Below are 13,504 nucleotides of genomic sequence, written 5' to 3'. Positions count from 1 at the left end.
TCTTCTGTGATTTATTACTTGATAAGTTTCAATCATTTGACTTGATTCACCTTTATCTAGTTTTTACCATAGTTCCATATATTCAATAGTTAGTTTTTCTTTATTCTATTTCAGTTCTTATATCCGTGTGTTTAATCTTTTGATGTGTATTCCTTTTGCTTTAAATCGATTTGATTGCCCAGAACTTTGACATTTTAATGTTTAATCTTAATTAACTTTTACCTCCTGATTATGATTCACTCATATTTCCCGGACTTAAACTTCCAAAGTTTGACCGCAACATTTGTAACCTTGTAATTCCTAAGACACCGGTCTTGGTATAGTGTCCTTGTAGCACCTTAGTCATTTCTGTGTAGACCAACCCACACACACAAATGAGGTACCCAGGTGGACGAAGGCATTGACCGACACTGGTAACCATGACAACCTTACACACAGTGTAGTGTTTTAAAGGGACTTTCACTTTTGGTAGTCCATACAACTGTTTTACTTAGTATAGTTAGTATTTCACTCCACTTGGCTACTGGACTCCACAGAGACTGTTCTGTTGTCTCTGTGATCTCTCCTTGCATTGAACCTGCCACAATTACATATTCGTCCCTGTCCTGCTCTAGGCAAAGACACCACTAGTACTGAGGCACCAAGGTAACCTCAGTGAGCCTATCGAGCTGTATGTACTGCTGGACAGGGAGTGACTTGAAGCAGAGTCGCATGCATTGTGTTCCCCACACCTGATTTACTCAAGCCGGGGAAGGAGAGACTGTGCAATCGAGTCCTACACACCATCTGCACATAGCCAACAATCCCAGCTTAGTGCCAAGTGAAGCTAGGGCCAGTCATCCCCAACTTCAACGGAACTTCAAGCTACGCCCTTCATTTAGTTTTATTGTTAATTAATTTCTTGTGTAAACAGAATCCCTGGGTTTTTCCTTGTTGTTTTTAAATATATGTATCCTTTAGATTTAGGATATCTGTATTTTTGTACAGCGTGTTAAAACCTTTCGCTAACTTAGCCGGAAACGCACTTATCTCCACTGGTTGGCTGACAATAAAATGGCGTAAACTAGTAAACAAATAAATAATGTAAGCAGGTGTCATAATTTTCATATTATGCCCGCTACATAATTGGCGCCCGATGTGTGGTTTACGCTGTACGTTTCTCCCATATTGATTGAGTGCATTCACTTCCATGCACCCTTCGACGGCTAAGTAGTGAAGCCCACAAATTCTATCTGATATCATTTGTTTTACATGTTGTTGACAGCTTATTGCTTTGATATTGTTGTCATATATTTGATTGTCTGATCTTTTCTCGCTACCCTTCCACTTAGTTTTTACCTGGCAACTGTGATTTAACCATTTTGTCGTTCAAATCTTTTTATGTAGAGCATTGAGTTCTCTTATTGTGTTAGTTACTTGCAGTCATTGCGTAATCTCGTTCTTTGCATTTTGTTTATTTCCCACTCTATTATTGTATTGCTGGTACAATACCCTTTTATATCGCTTCCATCATGGAAAATTCACCTTTGAGACGCTTTACTAGAAGCACGGTCCTTGTAACCAATATCCCCAGTCAAGCCACTGCAGAGCAGGTACAGAGACATATGAGTCGTGCAGGTTTAGTTCAATCAGTTAGCAAATTGTATCATTCTAGTGCCGACTATGGCACATACTTACACTGCCATTATCGCTTCCCGGATGATGCCACTAATGCTATTTACTTGTTAGATAGACAGCCCTTCCTCGATGGACACCCCCATGTGCTGCGCTCATTCAAGCAACCTCCCCCGCCGGGTACAGAACCGATCGCTCTTGCGTCCCTTCTTCCTTCTGCGGAAAGGGTTTCCCCACTCCCCATTATCCATCCACCAACACCAACCCTGGTTTCGCGATCAAACACGTCACCCCCCACCACCTCAAATTGTGCACCCCACGGGTGCGTTCTCTGCAGTAACATCTTCCGAGCCTGTCTCAGCACCGACCATGGGACCGATCCCTGTGGCCCAACCCTTGCTTAATACCGCCGTTCCAGGCCCTGTTCAAGACAATCTGACTTCGGCATACAATCCCTCTCACCCTCTCCAATTGCCGCTGTTAAGTCCCCTTCCCCAGCGCCCCATGCCCGCCTACCCGCCACTGCCCCCTCCCCTCTTACCAACGGGTTATGTCCAACCCCCGCGAATATCATTATTCATGGGCGATTCAACCAAAGGGCATGGAGTGGACTTTGATACCTGGAAGTTTGAAGTGGAGTCACTCCTTCGTGACGCCACATACTCTGAACGAGTACTTGCCCCATATGTCCGACAGTCCATTCGTGGGGAGCCCAGTCGGCTTATTCAGACACTTGGCCCCCATGCCTCAATCCCCCAACTCATTCATGAACTTGAAGCCAGCTATGGCACAGTCCAAGATGGACCGGCTCTCCTTCAAAAAGCCTACAATAGCCAGCAGGAGGACCAGGAGTCTGCAGCAGCCTTTGGCAGACGCTTGAAGCTCCTGGTTTTTGATTCGTGTCGCCGGGGTGGATTACCCCAATCCTCTATGGACACTGTCCTCCGTCAAATCTACTGGCGGGGACTGCGCGACCCTGACGTCCGAAATGCCTGCCGCCATCTTAAAGATACTGTCGCCGATTTTGATCATTTAGTTCGCCTTGTTCGTACGGGCGAACAAGAAACCCAGTCAATTTCACGACGGCCCTTGAAAGTACAACGCCCCCCACAACAGCCTGCCCCTGTCTCATCCATTTCGGACCAGCCATTTTCCGAGGCACTTTCCAGCATCAACTCCACTCTGGCTGAACTCAAAGTCGCCCTTCACCCCCCTCACACTCCCTCACCCCAACCTTCTTCTCAGAAGCCCGGTACTGCCCAGCCCCCTGTGCGTCAACAACCTGTTGAATGTTTTCGGTGTGGCGAGCAGGGCCATATCTCCAAAGGTTGTCGCAACCCTTCCAAACCAAAGACGAGTGGCACCACCCACCAAACACAGTTAAACAGTCCTCTGCCTCCACAGAGGGGAATGTGGCAGGCAGCAACACCAGGTCCCCGCATGACATCATCCACCCAAACAGTGTAATCCATAGACTTGTCGGTAGTGCCAATGAGGCGGATGCATTCCTCGGAGGAGTTAGTTGTAAATGCCTCGTTGACACTGGCTCACAGGTTACTACAATATGCCATTCCTTTTACAAGCAATACCTCCCTCACATTCCTATCAAGCCAATTCGTAATTTGCTGCATGTGCAAGGAGCTGGAGGTGCGTCAGTCCCCTTTCTGGGTTACATAGAAGTGGAAATTTCTTTTCCCCTGCACTTCAAGAAAGGTTCAGCTAAGTACTGGACTTTAGCCCTTATTGTTCCCGACACACCCTATCACATGGATGTACCTCTTCTTGTTGGCACCAATGTAATTGCTCAGTGTAGGTCCCACTGTTTGCAAGCGTATGGGACACGCTTCGCTCAGAAGGCGCCCCTGCCGCAAGCCTGGCGGCTGGCTCTACAGTCATTGAAGACCTATAAACCCAATAAGAAAGACTGGGAGGTACGGACAGCAGGTACTAGCCAGGTTGTCGTACAACCAAATGACACAGTTGTCATTAATGGCTACATAAAATCCAGTCCGCTCGCTACGCAGTGCCACGTTGTGACGGAAGCATCTTCAGGCACCACTTTACCAGGTGGCTTGGAAGTCCTTCCTTCGGTGGCCACACTCCCACCACAGACTACAATCTTAGGTGTTCCTGTTGTTATCAGGAACTTAACACTAAAGCCACTGACAGTTAGTCCAAAGTCCATCCTCTGCAAGGCAAACCACGTCACTGTCATCAATCCACTTGATGCTCTGGACGTGGCTTCGCCTGACTCGGCTGAGAACAAGACTACTGATGGTTTTCTGGAGCAGTTTGACTTCACTAAATCACCAGTAGGAGCTGAGAACTTAGACCGAGTAAAACACTTCCTGAAGGAGTGGAAACAGGTTTTCTCCCTTCATGACAATGACCTCGGTCACACGACAACTGTCAAACATGAGATCAAGCTAAAAAACGATGTCCCTTTCAAGGAACGCCACCGCCGGATTCTACCATCCCAGTATGATGAAGCGCGTCAACTGATTAAGGATATGCTTGATGCAGGTGCAATCAGGGAGTCTACTTCGCCATGGGCATCTCCGGTTGTGCTTGTTCGGAAGAAGGATGGTTCACTTCGGTTCTGTATAGACTATCGTAGACTGAACGAGAGAACTATCCGAGATGCCTATGCACTTCCTCGCATCGAGGAAACTCTTGATGCCCTGCATGGAGCACGGTGGTTTTCATCCTTGGACCTGAAGTCTGGGTACTGGCAGGTCGAAGTAAGAGAGGAAGACAAGGCTAAGACTGCATTTACAACCCCCCTTGGATTCTATGAGGCCAACCGCATGCCTTTTGGCCTCACAAATGCTCCAGCGACGTTTCAGAGACTAATGGAACGTTGCGTTGGTGACCTCAATCTCAAGACGTGCCTTGTTTACCTTGATGACATCATTGTATTTTCTCGTACTTTCACGGAACACCTTGAACGACTCAAGTCAGTTCTCCTGCGACTTCAGGAACACGGCTTGAAACTGAAGCCATCTAAATGCCAGTTGTTTCGGACCTCTGTTAAGTATCTGGGACATGTAATTTCTGCAGATGGAGTTGAAACTGACCCCGATAAAGTAACCGCTCTGAAGGAATGGCCCACACCGACGAATCACCAGGACGTCCGGTCATTTCTTGGGTTTGCTGGGTACTACAGGCGTTTTATAGCTGGTTATTCGAAAATTGCCAAGCCACTACATGCGCTTACAGCTGGCCTCCCCGCTAAACGTAAGTCATGCTCCTCACGTAATAAAAAAGTGCCACCATTCACTTGGACTCCTGATTGTCAGAAATCTTTCGAGACGTTGATTTCACACTTGACAACAGCACCAGCACTGGCATATGCAGACTTCAGCCAACCTTTTATTCTGCATACAGATGCTAGTCTCACTGGACTTGGAGCTGCACTTTATCAGCTCCAGGATGGCAAGGAGCGAGTTGTGGCATATGCTAGTCGGGGCTTGTCCAAGAGTGAACGGAATTACCCCGCCCACAAGCTAGAATTTCTCGCTCTCAAATGGGCAGTCACAGAGAAGTTTCATGATTACCTATACGGAAACCAGTTCAAGGTTGTGACTGACAATAACCCCTTGACATATGTGTTGACAACCGCAAAGCTGGATGCCACTGGCCATCGCTGGTTAGCTGCACTTTCTGCATATAATTTCACATTGGAATACAGAAAGGGAAAGCAAAACGGAGATGCAGATGGCCTATCTCGCCGTCCCCACTCTGCTCCAGCAGAGAGTAACACCATGGCGACAATAAACAGTGAGGTGTTTCAGGCTGTTGTCAATTCCCAAAGTGTAAACTTCACTGGGGAATCCCCTACCCTTCATATTCCATTAGTCGAGGCACTTGCTTTGCAAAACAGTGCCATGCCCTCTGCTATTGACAATCCTCCCCTGTGGCCTGGGCAGAGCTCTTTACCTAGGGTAACCATGGAAGAATGGAGGAACTATCAGCAGAGTGACCCTATTTTGGCAAGAGTTATCAGATACAAAGAAAGTGGTCACCCCCCTGATAAAGAACAGAAGAGGTCTGAAGATCGTGACGTCCTCTTAATCTTGAGGGATTGGGACAGATTGATATTTCGTGATAATGTCCTCTTCCGTCAACGTCAGGAGAGCGATGGTGAAAGACTCTTTCAGTTACTCCTCCCCAAAACTCATCGTGATATGGTTTTCAAGTCACTCCATGATGAGGCTGGTCACTTCGGTCGTGAACGCACCCTGGATCTAGTTCGTTCAAGGTTCTTTTGGCCCCACATGGCCAACGACATTGACAAGAGAATACGAACATGCCCCAGGTGTATTCGGAGGAAGCTCCCCCCGGCCGCCGTGCGTTCTGCACCTCTGGTTAACATTAAGACCAGTGAGCCAATGGAGCTTGTCTGTATAGACCACCTTTCTTTGAAGTCATCTGGTGAGGACCAGTCCAGCATCCTCGTCATCACTGATCATTTTAGTCGATATGCACAAGCCATTCCTGTTCCAAACCAGACAGCAAAGACTACAGCCCGAGTCCTCTTCAACAACTTCATCGTACACTACGGTTTTCCAGGTCGTCTACATTCTGACCAGGGAAGAGGTTTCGAATCTGAGGTGATTAAGCAGCTATGTCAAGTGACTGGCATAACTAAGAGTAGAACCACGCCATACCACCCTCAAGGTAATGGCCAAGTGGAACGGTTTAATAGGACACTCTTAGAAATGCTTGGCACCCTGCCTGAGGACAAGAAAGCTGTGTGGAAGAAGTATGTGGCACCTCTGGTTCATGCTTACAATGCAACAAGGAATGACGCCACTGGATTTTCCCCTTATTTTCTCATGTACGGGAGACACCCCAGACTTCCTATTGACATTGCCCTTGGCCTGGAATCTAGACAACCATCCAAAGCGTCCCACAGTATGTATGCAGACCAACTTCGTGAACGCCTTTCAGCTGCTTATAAGTTGGCTTCTGCTCATGCAGGCAAGTGTGCAATGAAAAACAAGGTTCAATACGATCTGAATCTGAGAGCTGCAGTACTGCATCCAGGGGACCGAGTCTTGGTGAGAGTGGTTGCACCAACAGGCAACTACAAAATATCTGATAGATGGGAACAGAATGCATACAGGGTAGTAAAACAGGTTAATCCTGACATCCCAGTATATGTGGTAAAGCAAGAGCAGGGTGAGGGTTTGACTCGAACACTCCATCGGAATTTGCTCTTGCCTTTCAGTTCTTTGCCGCTGTCGGTTCCCGCAAGTCATTCGAAACAGCCCCCCGCATCAGGTGAGAAATCTGACCCATATATATCTTGCACTGTAGACTCAGATAATGAACAGGATACAAGTGGTGCAGGCAGGCTACAGGAGAGTGACACTGCAGGGAATGCTCCGTTTCGGAACACTGTGAAACAAAGACCGCGAAGACAAATCAAACCCCCTGACCGCTTAGGCTTTTCTAATGCACAAGTTGTATCACAGTCAGGAAACGTACCAGGTTGGAAAGCCAAAGCAGACTTTCTTTATACCATGTTGGACGATACTTCAAGTGAACGAACCAAAGAAATGTGTTTGGCAGCAATAATTGACATTGTTCGTGGAAAGTAAATGGATGTCTCGTGTGTTAAAATGGAACAGACAAAGTTGGTATTGGTGGTTGGACGTGTTGGATGTGGGTCACAAAATCCATAGATTATTTTGAGAGATGAAACGGTGATTTTTATTTTTCCTATGTCGGGACGACATTCAGAAAGCAGGCAAGAATGTAATAGGATGAATTTTGTGCCCCCCATTTTTTTGAAATTCTAACTCCCCCAGAGTTAGGTCATGCAGTTTCTTAGAAATGTGTGGGTTGCTTGGCAGCGCGTGTGGGCAGGTTGGTAGCAGAACTTGCAACCAACCACAAGAGTCCTTGAGGAGGAGCAGATAAATTCAGTGGCCAGTGACCCTTCACTCCACTTGGCTACTGGACTCCACAGAGACTGTTCTGTTGTCTCTGTGATCTCTCCTTGCATTGAACCTGCCACAATTACATATTCGTCCCTGTCCTGCTCTAGGTGAGTTTGATGATACTTTTGTCTTACTTTTATGCCTAGATTGAAGTGTCTATTCTTCAACGCTTAGACCAAGTCGTCATAGGTCAATATCATATTGCGTTTCTGAATTGTAGTCATTGTAATTTTGGCTGAGAATGCTTTGAAAGAGTAAAAGAATGTGCACGTCTTAATTTAAGCCAAAGTCTATTTTAGAAGTTCTATCCATGTTGATATCTGTTTAAGGTTCTGTTGTTTCCAGATACAAACACCATTTCTTTTGCGATATCTTCCACGATCCGTCCAAACATTCTGACTTCCTAGTCCCAGAATACTGAATGAATTTAACTTGCTGTATGAGTTTCCATTGATTTGGAAGTTTACCATTTCCATGTAAAAGATCTCTGGCGACTTGTCTAAATTAAGTAAAACTTAATTTAGGAAGACGTGATTCCTAGGATTACTTGTATAATATTATTTTACTTAAGTTTTTATGATATATTTCTTCTAGCATACATTGAATAATCACATTCCCTTGACTAAAGTGAAGAGAGGGATATTTCCCTCTTGTGCAAGTTAAGTCTTTGAATTTGTAACATTCTTCTGTGATTTATTACTTGATAAGTTTCAATCATTTGACTTGATTCACCTTTATCTAGTTTTTACCATAGTTCCATATATTCAATAGTTAGTTTTTCTTTATTCTATTTCAGTTCTTATATCCGTGTGTTTAATCTTTTGATGTGTATTCCTTTTGCTTTAAATCGATTTGATTGCCCAGAACTTTGACATTTTAATGTTTAATCTTAATTAACTTTTACCTCCTGATTATGATTCACTCATATTTCCCGGACTTAAACTTCCAAAGTTTGACCGCAACATTTGTAACCTTGTAATTCCTAAGACACCGGTCTTGGTATAGTGTCCTTGTAGCACCTTAGTCATTTCTGTGTAGACCAACCCACACACACAAATGAGGTACCCAGGTGGACGAAGGCATTGACCGACACTGGTAACCATGACAACCTTACACACAGTGTAGTGTTTTAAAGGGACTTTCACTTTTGGTAGTCCATACAACTGTTTTACTTAGTATAGTTAGTATTTCACTCCACTTGGCTACTGGACTCCACAGAGACTGTTCTGTTGTCTCTGTGATCTCTCCTTGCATTGAACCTGCCACAATTACATATTCGTCCCTGTCCTGCTCTAGGCAAAGACACCACTAGTACTGAGGCACCAAGGTAACCTCAGTGAGCCTATCGAGCTGTATGTACTGCTGGACAGGGAGTGACTTGAAGCAGAGTCGCATGCATTGTGTTCCCCACACCTGATTTACTCAAGCCGGGGAAGGAGAGACTGTGCAATCGAGTCCTACACACCATCTGCACATAGCCAACAATCCCAGCTTAGTGCCAAGTGAAGCTAGGGCCAGTCATCCCCAACTTCAACGGAACTTCAAGCTACGCCCTTCATTTAGTTTTATTGTTAATTAATTTCTTGTGTAAACAGAATCCCTGGGTTTTTCCTTGTTGTTTTTAAATATATGTATCCTTTAGATTTAGGATATCTGTATTTTTGTACAGCGTGTTAAAACCTTTCGCTAACTTAGCCGGAAACGCACTTATCTCCACTGGTTGGCTGACAATAAAATGGCGTAAACTAGTAAACAAATAAATAATGTAAGCAGGTGTCATAATTTTCATATTATGCCCGCTACACATACGAAGCCATCTGCAAATGCGGAAAGTCTATGCAAATGATGTGAGTGTTTAGTGGAAATGTCGTCATCCACTCCATGAAAGAAAAGGCAAATTATTTCGTGGTGTAAACAAAACAACCAGTCAAGAGGAGTTTGCAAGATGGAGCATGTTGATCCCAGGTCACTGAGGAAAGATAATAGGCCCGAGTTATGATACACGCCTGTAACTTGAAATTGAGCAGATATTTTCCCAGACTATATTTGTATGCTCAACTGATCAAGGTTAAGGGTTCTATATCCATACCTCCTTAATTTTCCCTTGTGGTTTACAAGCCATCAGAAGTTATGACGTCCTTAAAGTCAAATTTAGTAAAGACGATATTGAAGCATTTACTTTGAAACACTTGAATTTTTCAGGCAAGTGCCCTAGGCTTGTGCACAGGATATCAGTGTATAGAACTCTTTCCTGATCAGGCCTACAAAGTAAGATGTACAATGATTACAAAGTAAAGCAAGTGCCTCCAATTCGTGAAGTACTATTAACTACAGTGAACTAAATCCTGACATCTTGCATCTCATGTTATCATAGATATATGATAAATTGTATGCAAACGTCTTATATGTATTTGTTTACCAAGAGGGGGCTGTGGGCGAGGCAATCCGTTTTATCATTTTCGAAATCTCACTTGGGGCAAGGGGGAGGGTTTTGCAGTTGCAGACTGGGTCTCGATTAAATCTGGCACAATGGTTTCTCTCAGGTTAACAGAGGTTTTCTTTCTTTGCAATGCATCGAGACTGCAGTGGAAAAAGAGAATCATAATCACAATTGGTACCAGTTTTAACTGATAGAAGGCTAAAACACACAATATAAGGCTGAAACAAGGCTCCTGTAAGTCCATACTGAAAACTGCTGACAAATATTTTATTGATGCGTCCAAAAGACCATACGGACTTTCTTTCATCAAAGTTTTATGGCTGAAAGACCTGCACTAATGACCCCATATCTACTCAAAGATAAGTATAACTATGAAGCAAATTTAGGGATACCCCTAAGTGAAGGCTTGCCTCTGCCTCTTAAATACATTTTCCCCTCAATTTGGACATCAGGCTTAGGGCAGGAAACAAACTCTAAGCCCCGCAAATTTCATTGATCTGCTGCTTCCCATTGCTAAACAGCAAGCGTTTAAACTTTTCTAGCCTAAAAACATCAAAATAACACATATTTTACTTTAAAAGTACATAATTGGGCCATTTGTCCTGAAGATGAGGTCGGATTGACTTAAAATTTTGCACAACCTCAAGGCTACCTGTGACCCCCACATACACCAAATTTCAGCCAAATCTGTTGACCCCACCTTGTCACATCCTGCATGGTCCTCTCGTGGACACGCTTTTAATATTCCCACAAGATTTTAACAATAAGAGAGATCATAATCAGGATGGATCATAGAATATTTCTGTAAATCCCAAATTTCAGCTCGGAATATTTCTTTCACAAAAGGCCCAAAATTGCAGGCCTATTTTGGCTAGAGGCGGGTGGCTACATTCAGAAATGAGCGCTTAGTTTTACTGCTATTTGGGGATATTTTCCTTGACAGGCGAATAAAAAAATTCGGCTAACCCACTATGAAATTCAACGAAAAGTGATCTTCTAGCCATAATCTTGAATTTCCACTGAAAAAACGGAGGCCAACCTCTTCACGAGAGTCAACAGGCGGCGCTATTTCGTCCGATTTTGCACTGTTTTCTATGTTGTATTTGGTGTACATGGGTGGATTTGCCCATATGTTTGATTTTAGTCGGGTGCCGCACATATCACAAAAACTTGTGGTTTCGAACAACGTTTTTAAGTCTGTGCGGACAGTCGTGTTGCGCCTTAGGCCGTGTCCGAAACGGGCTTCCAGAGCGACGGCTAGGTCTATTGCCTACGCGTCTACGTCTCCATGCATTTCCAATAGAGTGACTGTACATGTACAGTAGGCCTACACGTGCATGTACACTACGCACAAATTTTCGACCTCGCGACGGAGCCGGTACCTGTTTGTGTGGTTCATTCATGTATAGTACATGTAAAACTGGGGACATGTACTGTGAATTTCAAAATTTTCCTGGCAATTTTATAATGACAGATAGACCCCAGTTTCAATAATAAACTTCATGTTAACTTACTGTACCTTTTTGTTCGTCTTTCGTTCCCGAGTCACTGAATTCTTACTCGCAAGGCCGTATAGATTATGCGGGATGAACGGAATCAGTGCTGAGTTAGGTCGATGTGCAAACGCGTCCGGTCAGGAAGAGAAAAAAATCTAGCACAAAACCGTCAGCAAATCTTAAACCTTCACACCTTTCTCCACCACAGCCCACTTTTGAAAACTTCAGGAAAACTTCGAATTCTTTGTTTCGAGCCTTCAAAAATTGCATAAAAACGTAGACAAACTACTGCTTACGAAAAGAGCTTTATAAAAAATCAACAGTTTTGACCACTTTGGTACTATTTCTCAATTTTATTTTCACAAAACACGTCAGGAAAAGGCCTTATCTTACCCTGGAAATATTTTGGGCAAGAATTTTTATTTCCAAATTTCATAAAATTTCATGAAATTACGCATGCAAATGACCCTAAAAACGGGACATGCGCAGTTTATAATTTCCCTCTGAAACATACGTGAACGCCGCGCCTGCTCATCAACCACAGACATAAACGCAACCTGGATGTAAGTTACATGAGAATGATTTGTGTACACAAGCACAGCATACATCCCTTTCCTCCCCAAAACTTACATTTTCAGTTGACACAGCCGTCGAGTTGATACGTTTGTAAAATGCATGAATGTCCCCTAATCTTAGATCTATACAGGCCTATCTGATAACATGGGTGATGAACGTAGGGCCTAACGTTACGCTACGAAATGGACGTACCAGCAGCCTTTACTAAACTCGAGCGTCCCAGGCTGAAACATATGTTGATCAGAACTGTATGCAAGTTCATGACTACTTACCATGTGCTGCTATAGCCACAGTTGATTATTTTCAGTCCCTTCTGAATAAACAAAATCTTCGATTTTTTACACGGTAGAAATCCCACCTGACAGTCTTCGTTGCACGTTGCGCAGATCTCAGCGGTTCGGTTGCTATTGGGCGCGCTTCCCGGCGCATTGTGCTTATGAATGTGCATGTTCGTGGACGGGTTGTACTGGGTTGTACGCTTTATGTCTATGGTTGTACATGTACAGTACGTAATAGCTACATGGTATAGATACCTTTTTTCGGATTCAACTAGGGGGACGGAACTTAAGGGGTTTGCGCGCCGATGTGCGCTTATACACGGGCCTTCTGGGGTACCGGAACAATGAGAAGTACCCAACAATGCCAGTTTTTACCTTGTAGGGTACCAAAATTGGTACCCCACAAGAATTTCACGAAACAGATATTTGGAAATAACTCAAAAAGGGGAAATTTTTTGATGGGTAAAATGAAGTATTTTATATAAGGGACATACAGTAGAAATTTCAACCCAGGAAAGTGAATTTGATTTAATTTTTTTGCGTGTTGTGTGGGAGTTTTGTACACGAGAACAAAGGAAATACCCCACAAGTATAGCTGTGTAAGGATGGGATGTGGCTGACACCAGGGCAGCCACGGGGATCACGTGAATATGTGAATAACTACTACCCCGGCTGGCGAGCGGGTCTCTGGAGGCTGCCCGAGTGTAATGACGTCACAGATGGACTGTTCGTGCATGGATGTACATGATGGAACGTGACGGGGACTTGACCTTTTTCCCAGAATGCCTTGGAAATGCCTTGGAAAACGCATTGCAGCGTTCGATAAGCCTCATTTTGAGGCTTCCCTTGAGTGTAACACCGGTGTGTTCAGGGAAGCTAATCGAACCCATAGTACGATATTCAAATTATATAATACTGGAGTTAGATCGCTTAAAGCATGGTGGGAACCAACTTGGCGCGGCAAGATCGTGTCCATGGGAACGAGGTTGGTACAGAGTGCCATCTATTATCATATCCCGCGCCTGTGCCTAGCACCCCCTGTCGCGTCACCTTATAATGGAGATCTTGTTGCGCGCGCACAGAGATTTCTATTGTCATGTCACTAAGTTTAAGCAATTTTTTCTCCAAAGTTAGCAGGCCTTTGGTTGTGCT

The 13,504-nt window shown here is 44.3% G+C and overlaps 1 protein-coding gene across 1 annotated transcript; it reads left to right on the top strand.

Annotated features, from left to right (window-relative positions):
- The first annotated feature begins 1,910 nt into the window (after window positions 1-1,910).
- Window positions 1,911-8,701, top strand: LOC147798784 (zinc finger CCHC domain-containing protein 18-like). Its single transcript, XM_087138366.1, has one exon. It carries the CDS (start codon window positions 1,984-1,986, stop codon window positions 3,079-3,081), a length of 1,098 nt encoding a protein of 365 aa, XP_086994492.1. The 5' UTR covers window positions 1,911-1,983; the 3' UTR covers window positions 3,082-8,701.
- The last annotated feature ends 4,803 nt before the right edge of the window (window positions 8,702-13,504 follow it).

Source organism: Acanthaster planci, linkage group LG06, assembly GCF_054643075.1.
Source record: "Acanthaster planci isolate LZ-2023a linkage group LG06, COTS_SCS, whole genome shotgun sequence".
NCBI lineage: Eukaryota > Metazoa > Echinodermata > Asteroidea > Valvatida > Acanthasteridae > Acanthaster > Acanthaster planci.
This window is presented reverse-complemented; position numbering and strand designations above follow the sequence as displayed.